The 15,342-nt window shown below is 39.2% G+C and overlaps 1 protein-coding gene and 1 long non-coding RNA gene across 11 annotated transcripts in view; one reads left to right on the top strand and one right to left on the bottom strand.

Moving 5' to 3' along the window:
- Positions 1–15,342, top strand: part of LOC117362285 — a 35,468-nt gene that overhangs the window by 4,476 nt on the left and 15,650 nt on the right. The window contains exons 1-4 of one of the 2 annotated variants that reach the window (XR_004539861.1): positions 1,053–1,193; positions 8,175–8,315; positions 13,104–13,201; positions 14,661–14,786. This is a non-coding gene — a long non-coding RNA (uncharacterized LOC117362285). Of the gene's footprint in view, positions 1–1,052; positions 1,194–8,174; positions 8,316–13,103; positions 13,202–14,660; positions 14,787–15,342 lie in introns of those variants that run through there. The other variant, XR_004539862.1, reaches the window with a different exon arrangement.
- The window catches only part of BRCA2 (BRCA2 DNA repair associated), a 105,407-nt gene that overhangs the window by 82,285 nt on the left and 7,780 nt on the right, over positions 1–15,342 (bottom strand). For all 9 annotated transcript variants that reach the window (XM_033948447.1, XM_033948450.1, XM_033948452.1 and 6 more), the window contains 7 exons: positions 14,138–14,389; positions 12,989–13,097; positions 8,746–8,828; positions 8,603–8,643; positions 8,401–8,512; positions 5,990–6,042; positions 321–435 (listed from right to left, as the gene is read on the bottom strand). In XM_033948447.1, coding sequence (XP_033804338.1) covers positions 321–435; positions 5,990–6,042; positions 8,401–8,512; positions 8,603–8,643; positions 8,746–8,828; positions 12,989–13,097; positions 14,138–14,389 — 765 coding nt within the window. The remainder of the gene's footprint in view (positions 1–320; positions 436–5,989; positions 6,043–8,400; positions 8,513–8,602; positions 8,644–8,745; positions 8,829–12,988; positions 13,098–14,137; positions 14,390–15,342) is intronic.

Here is a 15,342-nt window from a genome sequence, read left to right as displayed (position 1 = left end):
TCATTTTATTTGTTTATTAATTGTAATTAAACCCATCTTCCTCTTGTGTTCTGTAGTGTCATAGTTTTAACAATTCTGTGGTTTTTTGTTGGGTTTTTTTTTTCTTACCCTGATTTTATTATTACTTGTAAATCGCATTGGATTATGATATTACGATCAAATCAAATTTTTAAATAAACCTGAAACTTGAAATTGCCCTGAAACAAAAAAACAAACAAACCAAAATGACATGGAAACTAAACAACAGATTAGGTTCACCTGTGGCAAAATTGTTTTTCCAAGAAACAGTGCCATTTTTGGGTAACGTACTGTAGATTTACCTTGGTTTTTCATGTCACACACTGCATTTAGACTTTCTCTCTGAGATTTTGATGGTGTCATAATGTCATTCTTCTCAGTACTTTCCTTACATTTAGAGAAAAGACTATTTACAACCTGTCAAACCAAGCAAAGGAAAAGGAAAAAACTATGATCAACAACTCATTTCTCCAACTTGCTAAGCATTGGACAATATCTTAATATTTAATGCTTATCCAGTTTCCAATTGATTAGCCAGACCATTCATACAGAAAACAGAGACCTTAGTCACCACTAGCGTCAGAACTGTAGCAAGTAATTCTTGGAACTACTCACCTGCAATAGACAGGTCAGAAGCAATGAGCATTCACTAGGAGGGTACCTGATAAGAGTGGGCCTAGGTGGTCAAGATACACAGGCATATATGCAGCACTTATTTTATAAAAGGCTCCTATATTCCATTATAAAACTGCATCTCCAAAAAGCTCCTGCCCAAAAATTACACCCGATCCAATGAGGAGTATCTTTGTGCAAATAATAATGTGCACATATGCATATATTCTATAAAATATGGGTATAAGTGCTGATCCTGGCCCTGTGCCATCAACAGGAAAGAATACGACTACTACTAGAGCCCCGAGGACCGGGTTGAGAACTGCTACATTAGGTGGTTGTTTATTAATTAGGCAAAATAAGTTGTTTTAATGTTGTATGCTTTCTGTCTACATTTAGGTTACCTGTTGCTGCCAACCATAAACTACACAGTTAACTGACAGTCAGAAAAAGAGAGTCATGAGAAAACAAAAACAAAAAAAAAAGAGAAACTTTGTTCATACAACTGCTATCTATCCAAATGAAAGCCAATCAGACTGTTCTCTGCAGGTAGATCAAAGATGGTAAGAAAGATAATAAAGATGGAGTTTACAGATATACTGTATTTCAGACATGCAGATTATTTGGGAGTTTTCCTTTTTTTGTCTTTTAGTATATGCAATTAACATCTCTTTATCTATTAGTAGTCCTTCATGTGGTGGACTTGTTTTGTAAGCATGTACAAAATCTATTTTTTGTTCTCTATTTGCAACATTTATTTGTTACTGGTTTTGTAACTAAGAAAATTTTCAATTTAAAAAAGATAGCAAGGAGAGGGGGAGGAACCAATTTTCAATGGGCCTGAAGACATAACTAGAGATATGAATTCTGGCACCTGGAGGGAAACAGAAGGATCATGGACATTTCTAACAATGAGGGCAGAGCAAGAGCAGAACACATTTCATGTCAGCTCATGGTAGAGCCACAGAGGATAGGTGGGCACCTCCTTCTTGGCACTCTGGCCCACCCGGCAGCAGCATACCATTTGCATTGGTGCCCTGACCCAACTGTGATCTCCCCTCTCTCCTGTTGCTGGGCCCAACTCCCTTTCTAGGTCTCTCGCTTCTCCCTCCCAATCATCCTGTTACAGCTTTTCCAGGTTGGCAACAGCTGACAGCAGTGCAAACAAAATGAAATCTGGAAGACCAAAATTGGTGCTGCATTGGCCAGAAAGCCTAGAAAGTGTAACCAGACCTACACAATTAGAAAAATTAAATGGCCAGATGAAGGTAGAAAATTACTTTTATTTTTAATTTAGGATGAAGCAGTATAGTAGGCATGTTAGTCCACTTTAAAGGTTAATAAATATATATAAAAAAAATATATAAGGCGATAAATCTTTTTATCAGACTAAATATATTTTTGAGCAGCTTTCAGAGGCCTTTAAAAGCAGTCAAAGAAGTATGAAAAACAGTTAATATTCTAACGGCCTCTTTTACAAAGCCACGCAGCAACGGCCCAAAGCCATAAGATCATCAAGGCCCTTATCAAAAAGCATATGGTCCTTAAAGGGCAGTCTGCTCAAGGTAGTCTTAGATGCTGAGGTGCCCACCCACTGCCAGATTCAGAGCATCCTGCAAGCTGAAACTGCATAAGCAGACACCTTGCTCCCGAGTCTAAGGTCGTACAGAGCATCAGCCACATAATCCTCACCTTGCCATACGAGAAGAGGGCAAGTATTCTCCTCATCCAAAGGACAGGTATGGCAGGACCTCATGGCAAAAGCAGCAGCAGCCCTGATCCTCAGAGTCAGGGCCTCAAATTGCTTCACCCTGCGGTCCTGTGCATCCTTCAGCATGACACCACCTTTGCTCAGTGAGCAGTATGCTTGGTGACCTGAGCGATCGTAAAAATCCACCTTTGGCTGAGTGAAGAGCTGCTGGAATTTAGGTGCCATAGGATAAAGTTTAGCCATGGCCTTAGCAATCCACAATGACCCCTCTGATGTCTCCCACTGTTCTGTGACCAGGGTAATAATATCTGGATTAGCCGGAAAGAAGGAAGGCTGGTCATTAATGCCACTCATGACCATACATTTGGAAGGAGAGGGCTGTGTTACCAGCTTCAACTCTGACACCACATCAGAAAAAAGAGGTGGACAGAGACCGACCTGAAAAAATGGCGAACATGAGGATCATCTCGCTGGTGAAAGCCAGGGAGGCCCTATGGCTGTTGGGCCCAAACAGGGAACTGGAGTCATCCAGGACTGAATCAGAATCCTGGGACAAAAGAGAGACATGAAGTCTCTATCACCCCTGTTGAGATCCAAAAGATCACTGGAGCCAGGGGTCGACTTGCTTACATGAGGCTTCTTGCCTGCAGGCTGTGCACCCTATTCTGGGCATGTCAGAAAGGCTTTTCATATAAGATTTATGAATTCCAAGAAAAAACCTGGTGCAGGGGAAGTAAATGAAGCCTGCAAGTCTTCTAGCTAGGCACTTGCAGGGATCTCCAGAAGTCACACGTCTCCGCTTCACATCAACATGTGAAAAAGGTCCCAGGCAATATTTTCTACCCATCTCCCAGATCCATAGTGGTTCACCAGCCCTGGAGGACAAGGATGAGGCTAAGTCAGAGGCTTCTGCCCCTCCCTCATGTTACAGCACACAGATGCTCTTCCAACGGTATCTCAGCACAATTTCAACATAAATTTGCATCCTTGCCCCCTGTGGAGTCCATCCCAGCTGATTCGGAGCAAAATTGGGTTTTTTTTAGGCAGATAGAGACTTTTGAAAAAATAGTTTGAAATCCAAGATGGCCACCGCCAGTAAAATCATGCCAAAAAAAACAGCTTGTGGAGACTTTTTTTAAGTGCAAAAAAACATAAAAAGGGGTTGTGGAGGAGGGGTCCTGAACTCTAACCCCAGGAACCCTCAAAATTGTGAGATTTTCTAATCCACCCTGATTCTCTTATAGGAATGAATGAGGGTTTACTCACAGATTTCTGTTGGTGCCTGTCTGCAGCTTTTTCAGTGCAGCTGTAAGAAGGAAAGGACTTTTCTGCCTCAAATACTTCCTGCGACTCCTCTGGCTACAAGCTGGACAGACTGACCTTCATCCCCTAGGTTCTTACTCAGGGCACCCACAGCCTGCGCTAAAGCCAGGCTCCCAGGAAGATCCTGAGCACAGAAGAAAACACAGCAGGTTGGCCTCTCCAGGTCCAACTGAAGGCTTGCACTGCAAAGCTGCAGACTAGCACAGCTGATCTGCGTCCTTTCCCAGGCAGAGAATCCCCAAGAATGGGGTCTTAGGGCACCAAAGCCTCAGAAAAAATGAACTTTAAATGAAAGAAAGCAAAAAAAAAACTAAACAAAGCAGAACAGTCCCTCTGCACAGTTCACTTGCAGAGAAAAAACTGAGGTGTGGACTGGGCTCCGCTTCTATAGGGGAGGTGCTCAAAGCTCTAAGTATTCTCTTTCTGGAATCCGGAGTAGATATTACTGAAATAAGATTTATGCCACTGTTTTTTTCAGTATTTTACTATACCCTTATTTCAAGGAGCATCCCCAGAACCTGAGGAGGCCCAGACGTCTAAATGTCATTTCAGAACAGAGTCCATTCAGATGTAGGGAAGCTGAATATCTCCAGACAACAAGGGATCATGAGGAGAGTGTGGTCTGGGCAGGACAATACAGACATGAATTCCCTATTTCACCTCTTAGTGCCTGCTCTAAGGGCAGCTGCAAATCCTGATGTGCCTGCTTGCCACAAAGCCAGCCCCCTCCCCTTGATCATGTTTCTACCTTAATGCCAACTTCCCCAATTCTACCAACATGACATTTGAGACCACTGACATCACAATTCCCCTACTCGCTCACTGGAGACCCCCACAATAATACCACTAGAGTCTCGGCAGCCATTTTTGGGGCCCATGAGACAGAAGTGACTGGGCATCAGTCTCACCCTATTAAACATCAGGAATCCCCTGGGTTGGGGAGGGTGCAGCTCAAGGGTCATTTTGACAGGCCTTGGGATCCAGGATTGGAAAGTGTGTGTGTATTGGGGGGGATGGAGTCATTCATGTTTTGGATCCAGCGTATATGTAGGGGCTTCCAAGGGATATGAGTTTGGATTGAATTGGATTTATTTATCTTGATATACTGCTATTACAGATGTATTTGGCAGTGTACAATGTTACTTAGAAAAGTTACATAAAATTTACATAACACAATAAAACAATTACTATTTCACAAAAAGCTAATCATTAATACCTATATTTTAGTAGCATAACTGTTTTGGAATGAAATAAATTTCAGTAAAATCTGAAAAAAACATACTACCACCTATCTCAATTAGCTGTTATTGCCACTAAAATAATTTGGTGCCATAATAATTTTGAAATAAAGTAGACCTCAACAATTTCCAAAAATCACTATGACAGAACATCATAAAAACTACTGAAGAAAGAGCTCCAATAAGTTCGCCCTATATAAGAGAATACTCTACTTCTTGTAAGTTCAAGTTTAATTTATTTTGGTCCTAGTACTTTAAACTGATCACTTTGCGAAAACTGCAAATACCTTCCGGGCAAATATCTAAACTTCATGTCAAGGGATGAGTTGGGTGATGTGGGAGTCTTGGGTATCATGGTGGAAGGGATAGAGATATGATTGGGGAACAGTGATTTTAGACATCTGCTCTCATGGGGGGGGGGGGGGGAGTACATCCCTCATCCCTACATCCATTTTTCTAAAACCTCTCTGGACTTGGAGGGGTTTAAACATTCAGCTCTGTTCCCATTTTATAAGGGCCTTTAGGTTTGGTAGAGCCTCTTTTAAAATAGTATGGGAGTTCCACATCCTGATTTGGATGTCTGAATTCCTTTGTACATATCCTATTTAAAATTCTTGCTTTGATCAGTAAAAGTGTCAATTGTTTTTATTCGGTAATGTTTGTTGAAAGTATCCCTTTGAGATCTAAGTTACAGCCAATAGGCCTGGGTAGGAGAATTTAAGAACACTGTCTAATCCCCTTACAGATAAGAACCCATTTTTTAATTGACTCTTTATGGGGGTCTTGTGAGTTGGGGTTGAATAAGATATTTATATTTTATGCTGGCTATCCCCTTCCTTGGTAGTGAGCACTTACCTTTAAAAGAAATGCTACATAAATTACTTTCAATTTGCCCATGACTTAACATGACTTTCATCTACTCCTATATAACACAAGGTTAACTGAACCAAGAGGTTTTCCTCTTGATCTGTCTGCAACTTATGATTCAATATATTTCCATTTTCTTGCTCAAGGATATGCAATCAAGCAAATGCTTATTTCCATTGCTAACCAAGAACTGTTGTTAGTAACATTTCATTCTACTTACATATGCAGTTCTATTATCCAGAAATCTTTCTTCCATCTGATCACTGCCTTTAGCTTTAAAAAAAATTAAAAAAAGTAAAAATAAAAATCACACAAATTTATATAAACTTTTTATCCCATGCAGCTCTTTTGAATAAATTCATGACTCAAATTTAATTTTCAAATATTTAGGTGCAATAAACATGACAAAACAGAATGCATCTAGGCCAATGGTCTCAAAATCAAACCCTTTGCAGGGCCATATTTTGGATTTGTAGGTACCTAGAGGGCCTCAGAAAAAAATAGTTAATGTCTTATTAAAGAAATGACAATTTAGCATTAGGTAAAACTCTTTATATTTTATAAATCTTTCCTTTTGGCTAAGTCTTAATAATAATATTGTGATTTATAGCTAAAGAGACATAATGATCAAGAAACTGTTTTATTTTACTTTTGTGATTAAGATAAACATACTGAGGGCCTCAAAATAGTACCTGGCGAGCTGCATGTGGCCCCTGGGCTGCGAGTTTGAGACCACTGATCTAGGCAGTGTTCAGTTATAGCACAAGAGAATACTCTACAGTGGCACTTCTTCAATTGAGCCAAAATTATCTTCTGCCTTTTCAATTTATACATTTTTAAATCAAGTCTTTTAGATAAGAGAGTCAAGTATCAGTGTTCTAAGGAGCAGTGAAGAGAGCTAATCACTGGTATGCCCAACTGACAAAATATCACCTCAGCCACTCCCAAGTCCAAAGACCAGTTGGGTGGTTACAGAACACAACTTAGGACTCGATGCTCTAAAATTGATGTTAAAATCTTGTGGGTTGCTTTGGTTATGGTAAATTGTCCAATTTGAAAATGACGATCGATGTGTTGTCTAAACCCAGTTTGGTTGGGGTGTAGTACCTTCGTGTGCTCTACAAAATCTGAAATCTGGTTAAAGACTATTTTTTCTGTGAGTTTGGCCAGAAACGGAATGTTGGATATTGGATGATAATTAGTTGTATCTGATGAGCTTACTGCAAAAACCTTTATAGTTGGATAAATTGTTGCTTCCTTCAAAGCTTTGGGTATTGTAGCTGTGGACAAATATGTTTTAACCAAATCATGAATATAAGTACCAAAAATGGAAAAGAATTGCTTTAAAATTAGAGGGGGTATAATTTCGGATGAAGAACTTTTAAGATTCATAGTCATTATTTTGAGTTGGATATCGACAAGTGTTGGAATAGAAAAACACGAACATGTGCAAAAAGGAAGGTTTGCAATAGCTTCATTATTTTGGGGGGGTTATGCTAGTTATTTGCTGAGGAAGAATTGATCTTATTTTTTGAATGTAGTTTGCCAATTCGTGGGCAGATGGAGGGTAGGATTTGAGTCCTCTGACCCAGTAAAGTTTGGCATATGCATTTTTCACGATGCGTTTGATCTTCGTTGTCATGTCTAGGTTTGGGTTTAACCATACCCCTAGGTTTCTCACCCCATCCATGGAAGATTTTATGGTATTGCTATTCAATGTTAGTTGGTACATTGGGTTATTTCCTCCCCCTTTGTTAATTAGTAATAGTTCCATTTTCTCTTTGTTGGCTACTAGTCCATTTGTTTGGAGCCATCCGAAGATTTTCTCCAGGCATGTTTTGATCTTTTGTTTAGTTTTCACATTTTGCTTCTTTAGTGAAATGGTCAGTTGGATGTCATCTGTGTACATATAGCATTCCCACCCTAGTTTTCTGATAAAATTTCCCAGTGGTTGAACGAAGATGTTGAAGAGCATGGGCGACATGGCTGATCCCTATGTCTGTTTCTTTCTAGTTGTTTGTATTCCCTGCCATTCTACCCTCATTAGTCTTTTTGTAAGAAAGGATTCTATCCAAGCCATGACATTTCCTTTAAGGCCCAGGGCCATGCATCTTGATTTTAGTAGCATGTGTTGGACAAGGTCGAAAGCTGCCGAGAGGTCCAGGAATTCCAATAGAACATCCTCTCCTTTAGCATGGTGTTTTAGTACCGAGTCCTATACTGCTACTAGCACAGTTTCTGTGCTCAGGTGTTTTCTGAACCCTGATTGGGCCTGATCAAGTTTTGACCTGTTTTCTAGGAAGTCTGATATTTGTTGGCAGGCTAGTTTGTCTATTAGTTTAGAGATCCAAAGTTGGTTGGCTGTAGTATGAGAGGTTGTCTTTGTCTTTTTCTTTATTTTTCAGGATGGGTTTGGTGACCGAAAGTTTCCATTTAAGTCCATAAACTGTTATTAAAGTAGACCTAGGGAAAATCACTACTTGTGACCTGGCTTGTCCACTGATGGAAGGAGGATACTGGCCTAGTTGGATCTTTGGTCTAACCAGGTATGGCATTTCTTATGTCTTAGGAATGTACTAGACAAGTGGTTATGAATCTAGGCATTACGCAACTTTCAGATGCACTAGTTACCTATTATCACTGTTGCAGCAAGCGTCGGAGGTGTAGCTAAAGAACTTGACCATGACATCTCTGGATCCACCTGTGCTCCAAGACTTTCAGAAATGCATTTTGGAGTTACAGTCTAGGAAAATATGAGATTATACATATTTATTTATTTAACTGCATGTGTATGACTTATCAATTAGTTAAAATAAGGAAGAAAAATACTCACAGACAAAAATTTAGGTGTGCAAATCAGGCTTCCACGTATGCCTGAGAAAAAACAAAACCCGATGAAAGACGGATTATGGCAAGCAATAATCTCAAATAACCACCCATAAAAATTCTCTCAAGTAAACTAAAAAATATACACACCAGACTTCATATATTGCCGAGGTGTTCTGTACAAATGTTCATCATTCAGTGGTGTTCTGTACATATCCTTGAAAACAGCAGGGCTATTAAAACAAATGCGTCAGTTATTTGGCATAAATATAAAGCCTAAAAGATATTCTCTAAAAAAATCTCTCTAGTGATAGGTGTTGCAAGGACCATGGAGTTTGGGTAGTTTAAATGGGAAGCTTAGGTATTTACCTCAATAATTTTTTTTCTAGTAGAAAGGCATATGAATCTTGACCAGTGGGTTGTGCTTTGTTTCTTCCCTAATTACAATCAGTATTTGTCTGATGTTCCTGTTAGCTGAGGATCCTTAAGGCATTTCACTATTTTGAGTTCCTTGTCCTGTGATGATGGAATTCTCTAGCAGTAATACTTTTCTGGTTTGAGCTTTTTTATATGAACTTTGAGGGTGCTTTTCTTCACGAGTTATCTTCACTGGTTCTAGTTTCTCCTCAGTTCTTTTATCTTGAGCATCACAATGCTCTAATGGGGCATAGGGATTCTTCAGAGGCAACAATTGTGAAGGTGGATGTTTCTGTGTCACATGCCGCACGCAGTCAACCTGAGCCTACTATGATCCATTTATTCCTGGGTTGTTTATTCTGTGGGTGGTAAATTGGTATATTTGTGTGGGGTAATTGTAGCTGCTTTAATTGCCTTCAATTCTTGCTTATGTTACAGAGATCCTCTTTAACACTAGCAAGTTGAAGACAGATGGGGCAAGGCTTGAGTCTCCAGATGGAGTGCCTAGAAACTAAAGCACCACAATGATTGCACTGAATGAAATTCATCTTGATTGGTTAGAATTGGGATTAACTGGGACTTCTTGATTATTGGGCTTTCTATATATAAGTTGCAAATTCTTGGGTGAATGGGAGGGACTAAAGTCCCAGTCAGTCAGCAAGATCCCTATCAGCAGTTCAATAGGAGGGCCTAGCAACTGAGACACTATGATACAAATTTTGCTGGAATCTACCATTTTTCCCTTTTTAAAAAATTCTAAATATTCCCAATAAATCTAGCTAGCAGTTTCTGTACTATAATCTCCAACTACAGATTAAACCTTAAAGCTGCTTTCTGTTCTGACTGGCTATGTAAATTAAATTTTGCCTGCAGCATGAAAGACAAGAGTTAGAAGTGTTTATCTCATCTAATAACAGAGCTAAGCAGAAAAAGAAGAGAAAGAAAAAGGAGGGAAGGCTTTTTTGTTTTGGTTTTAGGTTTATGCTCAGGTCTAGAGAAACACAGTCAACCGTTTTAAATCTCAATAACTAAATAAGAGGTGATAGGCTCTGGAGTAATCTAAAGGAAATATTTTTTTACAGAAAGGGTGGTAGATTCATGGAACAGTCTCCCAGAAGAGGTGGTGGAGACAGAGACTATGTCTGAATTCAAAAGGGCCTGGGATAGGCATGTGGGATCTCTCTGAGAGAGAAAGAGATAATGGTTACTACAGATGGGCCATTTGGCCTTTATCTGCCATCATGTTTCTATGAGCAGTATGGTTCCCTTTTATCTGATTGACTTTTATGTGATTTTACATTTTATTTTTTGTCTTAGTTTATTTTACTGTTGTGCAAACCACCTGCAACAGGCTGTTTAAGGGCAATTTAAATAAATATAAAGGTATAGCTAAATAAGCATTGCATGTATCTGCATATATAAGAGCCAGTTCAAAGAAACATCCAGACTGGATATGTCCTTGCAATACTAGAACTTATTACTTGAGATTTACCCTCTGTTTTCTCATTGACTGCAGGAGAGAGATCATTGGATAATTGACTGTTTAAATTTTATATTATTGTTTTAGTTTATTTTATTGTTGTGCAAATCACCTGCAATAGGCTGTTTATGGGTAATTTAAGAAATATAAGGTATAGATAAATAAGCATTGCATGTATCTGTATATACAAGAGCCAGTTCAAACAAAACATATCCAGTGTGTATTCAATATGGGTATCCTGAAACCAAACTGTGAGCACTATTGTTCTATGACTGTTTCTTTTCACTGGAGGAGTACAATATAAAAGTAACTGTGTATCAATAAAAAGTTCTGGGATGAGAGGTTTCTTTGGGAGAATTGCTACTTGAGAACTGTTAACTGCTTCTAATTGCTCCTCTGTACTTGCCCCCGGAAGAACTTTGGAGGGAAGCTCTTGCTGCACTGCTGGCCTGGATGATCTTAGCCAACGCCCCCTGAGTGATGTCCTCAGGGGAGGGAAGTGAAAAAGGCCAAGCCAGTGAGGTGTTCCTTTGGGAGGACTTTGAGGGACTATAGTGAGAAAATTTATTGCTTGACGACTTTTTCTTTTTGTTTCTTTTTTTCTCTTGGAGCAATAAGACCTTGAAACCTGTAGGTAGAGGAGGAACTAAGATGGCGGACGTCTATCGACTGTGGTCCGATTGTCAAATTTTTTCTTCTAAAATTTTTACCTCGTGATGCTGCGTTTTTTTCATGAAGCATATCCCACACTAAAAGGAGTAGTGAGAGAGCTGCAATCTTTGCCTCTCACCTCCTCACCGGTACAGCCGACACTGCAGCACTTTTTTGAATTGCAGACAACAGCCAACCCTCAGTCATCCTAATGACGGCAGACTTCCGCGCAGACTCGGAGTGAGGGAGCACCCAAGTCTTTGGAGTTCCAGACATCACTGTCGCCACCGATGATCTCTGTACTGCTCTGTCCAGCGAGCAGGGAGAGTAGTGATTCCTTCTCCGGAGGAGGGGGGGGGAGGGGAGTGACGCCGGAGAAGGTAACGGGTGAAACTACACTCCAGGCTGGAGTGCAGGGACGGAAGAACGCTGAGTGTGATCACGGGTTTGGGAACCTCAGCTAAACACCCTGTGGTAATTCTGGAAACTCTATTGGAGGCCATAAGGAGAATAGATGAAAAGGTGGATAAAACCTCTTCTGATATGCAGGTACTGGTTAATAAACGGGACTCTTTTTCATTAAACATTGAAAATGTGAAACAGGAGTGCTTTGATAAAATTGAATCTGAGACTGTCTCTTTGAAAAACTCTATTGCTACAATTATTAGAGAACAATATTTAACCTCAAGGAAGATTGAGATGATTGAAAATCATAATCGTCGCCTGAATTTGAGAGTATTGAATGTTCCAAAAATTCCTACTATGCTGCCAATTGAGCTCTTTACAAAATTTCTTATAGAAAATTTGAAGTTTCTGGCTGATCAGATACCACCAATAAATAAATTGTTCTATTTGACTGCCTCAAGGAAAAACTTTGAGACAAATGAATTACCTGCAATTGGATTACCTATGTCAGATAGTTTACCTGTTGACACTGATTTACAGAACTTAATTGCAGTTTTGGAAAGCTCGTATTCTGATATTAAAGAGATAGCTACACTGATTGTTAGTTTTATATTTGAGCAAGATCTTAATTCTATAATGAAATTATTTTTCAAAAGCTCTGTTTCACAATTTTGTGGTAAAAAAATTTGGTTATATCATGATGTAACAAAATTAACCCAAGAAAGGCGCAAGTTATTTCTTGCAATGAGAGATGAGACAAAGAAATTGGGTGCTACCTTTATGTTAACCTACACCTGCAAGTGTATTAATAAATATATGGGTTTGAAATATATATTTTATAAGCCCGATCAGCTAAGATCCTTTTTGGATCTCAAGAGGTTTATCAGAGATGGAGTGTCTGGTTCAAATAATTAATAACTGGGGGGTTTGACATATTAAGCCTTTTCCTAAATAGTTTCCTGTAACATTTCTCGGTAATTTTGATTCCACCTTTCTTTCTGTTTGTGGTCTAAGAAAGAGCTATTTCCATAAGATTATTATTACTTCTTAGTCTGTACTTAGATTTATTTTCATGTTGGATTATGGCTCTGTATTTCCTTAAACAAGTTGTTTATACTTGTGAAAAAGTTCTGGGACTGTTTCAGGTGCAGACATGTGTTAATAGAAAAAGTAGAATCTAATGATGTCACACTCCAAAAGATTCCATTTTGAGTCCCTTTGCTGTACAGGAAATGAAATAGTTTAAAAGGAAGCTGATTTTAACCAGGCAATTCAGCTGATATAAGCCATAAATTACAGAACCTGAGAAACATTACAAATGGTTTCTCTTTAGAGTCCTATAATACATGTTCAAAGCTTGAAAGATCATTGGATAAAGAAACAAACCCCAACCATTTCAAAAATGAAATGAGAGCTCATTGCGTCAAATGAAAAACATACCTCTCATTCAGGCTACTGAAAGAACAGAAAATGTCATCTGGTAGATCAGGTTTGGTCCTTGCAATACTAGGAGTTATTACTTGAGATTTACCCTCTGTTTTCTCATTGACTGCAGGAGAGAGAGAAAAATTATCAGGAAGTTGAATGCGCATCTGCAACAAGAATCCTAATCATGGGAAGAAAATTGCTGAACCCAAACATTCATTTAAAAAAGTAAGAAAACCCACATATTTCTGATTTAAGCAAATATTTTTCTCAAAAATACATGCTCATTTTTAATAAAACAAATCAATCAAAAACATACTGATAGCAGGAGTGGACAACCTTGGTCCTCAAGGGCCACAACCCAGTCAGGTTTCCAGAATTTTCCCAATGAATATGCACGAGATCTAATCGCATACAATGGAGGCAGTGGATGCAGAGAGATCTCATGCATATTCATTGGGAAAATCCTGAAAACCTGACTGGGTTTCAGCCAGGACTTAAATTGCCTACCCCTGTGCTAATGTGATGCCCCTTTAGAAAGGAAAATTTGCTGCCCTTTAGAGACATGATGGGTTTTAACTCCAGTAAATCAGAAGCCAATTCAGAGATGGTTGGCATTTTAGAAACAGCATAAGGTACAAAACTGACTAGTCCACAGCAGTATTAATTTTGGTATTCAAAACTTAGTCCTTAGAATAGGGGTTCCCAACCCAGGACATACTGAGCCAGTCTAGTTTTCAGGATATCCACAATGAATAAGCATGAGATATATTTGCATACAATGGAGGTAGTACATACACATTTATCTCACACAGATTTATTGTGGATACCCTGACTGGCTAGGTATGTTCCAAGGCCTGGGCTGAGAACCACTGTTTTAGAGGAATCACATTATCTTTCCATAGAAGGGCTGGACTGGACTGTACTGTAGTCCTCAAAAGCCTCAAGAACTATGGTACTGCTAGCATAGGGTTCAACTACAGTAGATATACACAGGGAATTCTAAAAATTAGGTGTCCACACCAAACCATCTCTCTGTTGCCAATGTTATCAATCGCTAATTAAACGCTCAAATACCCTAGAAAAGTCAAAGGAAATGGCTATGAAAGTATGCAAGAAACTAATTTTCTGCTAAAACTTTGCACAATAGACAAAGTCACTCACCTGCCTCAGATCTGCTTTGCATTAGTTCATTTATAGGAGAGGAAAATGGTGGTGATGTTAATTGCAAGTCTTTGAAAATCCTCGGTGTTGATGCCAGCTGGCTGCATGTAAGTGACTTTCGTTTTGGCGTTTTAAAACCCTCTTTATTTGAGCAGTGAGTTTTGTATTCAGATTCTTCTTCTGTTTTGGGGTTATATGGTAGTGCTTCTGCTGTGAGCTCTTCAAACCAGTTAAGACTTATTGGTCCTAAATCTAAAATTTCCAAAAACCATAATTTTAAATTATTTAAGCTTTAAAGCACAAAGAAAATCACCTACAAAACATGGGGAAAACAAAACTAAGGCAATACAGAAGCAACAGTACTATTGACATAAACAGAGCAAATCATTAAGACAAAATTATAAGCAATGAAAACTGTTACAATTAAATGACAACTTAAAAAATTAGCATCACTAAACTCTGTATGCTATGAATATCAGTGATCTTTTCAGAAAGCCAAAACTACTGTTCTTAAATTCATCAGGATAGGAGATCAATGAACAGAAGCTTCAAATCCAGACTAATCCTAAGGCAGAAGGCAGGCAATGTCCATACACATGGCGGGGCTTCAGGATCACTAGAAGCATCTACAAGAAAGAAGATTACCAAGGTAAGAACCTAATCTTTCTTTCTAGTGCAATGTGTCTAGTGGTTCTGAACACTAGGGACGTACCAAAGCAATTTCAAGAGTCTAGGGCAGGCTCGCTGAACTTCTCTTCAAAACGGAGAACCCAAAAGCAGCGTCGTTTCACATCTACCCTATAGAATCTGGTAAAGGTAAAAATTCACTACCATTTAAAATGTATTCTAGTGCAAAGTGTCTAGTGGTCCTGAACGCTAGAGTCTTGTATCTGAACTAGCAAATTGCTTGCAGAAAACTCAATTGTGTTTCCCCTCCACCACCTTCCCAGGGAGCTACTCCTGCCCCCTCAGTTTGTTTTCTGCAAGCAAGTTCCTTATATATTCTTTTAGCTCAAGGGCCGTCCCCTCGCATACCTGATTTAGTCAGGAGTTTAGGCACAGGCTGTTTGGCTCCTTCCTGGCTCAGCTAGAACTAACAGCGGGCCGGCTGCATGATATTCCCCTTTTTTGCGCCACAGTTTTCCGGGGGTTGCGGTAGAAGACGAGATTCATGCAGCGAATCTGTGAGGAAGATTTCTTCTCCC

The sequence above is a fragment of the Geotrypetes seraphini genome, chromosome 6, assembly GCF_902459505.1.
Source record: "Geotrypetes seraphini chromosome 6, aGeoSer1.1, whole genome shotgun sequence".
In the NCBI taxonomy this organism is placed as follows: Eukaryota; Metazoa; Chordata; class Amphibia; order Gymnophiona; family Dermophiidae; genus Geotrypetes; species Geotrypetes seraphini.
Note: the sequence above shows the minus strand (reverse complement) of the source record. Positions and strands in the feature narration are given on the sequence as shown.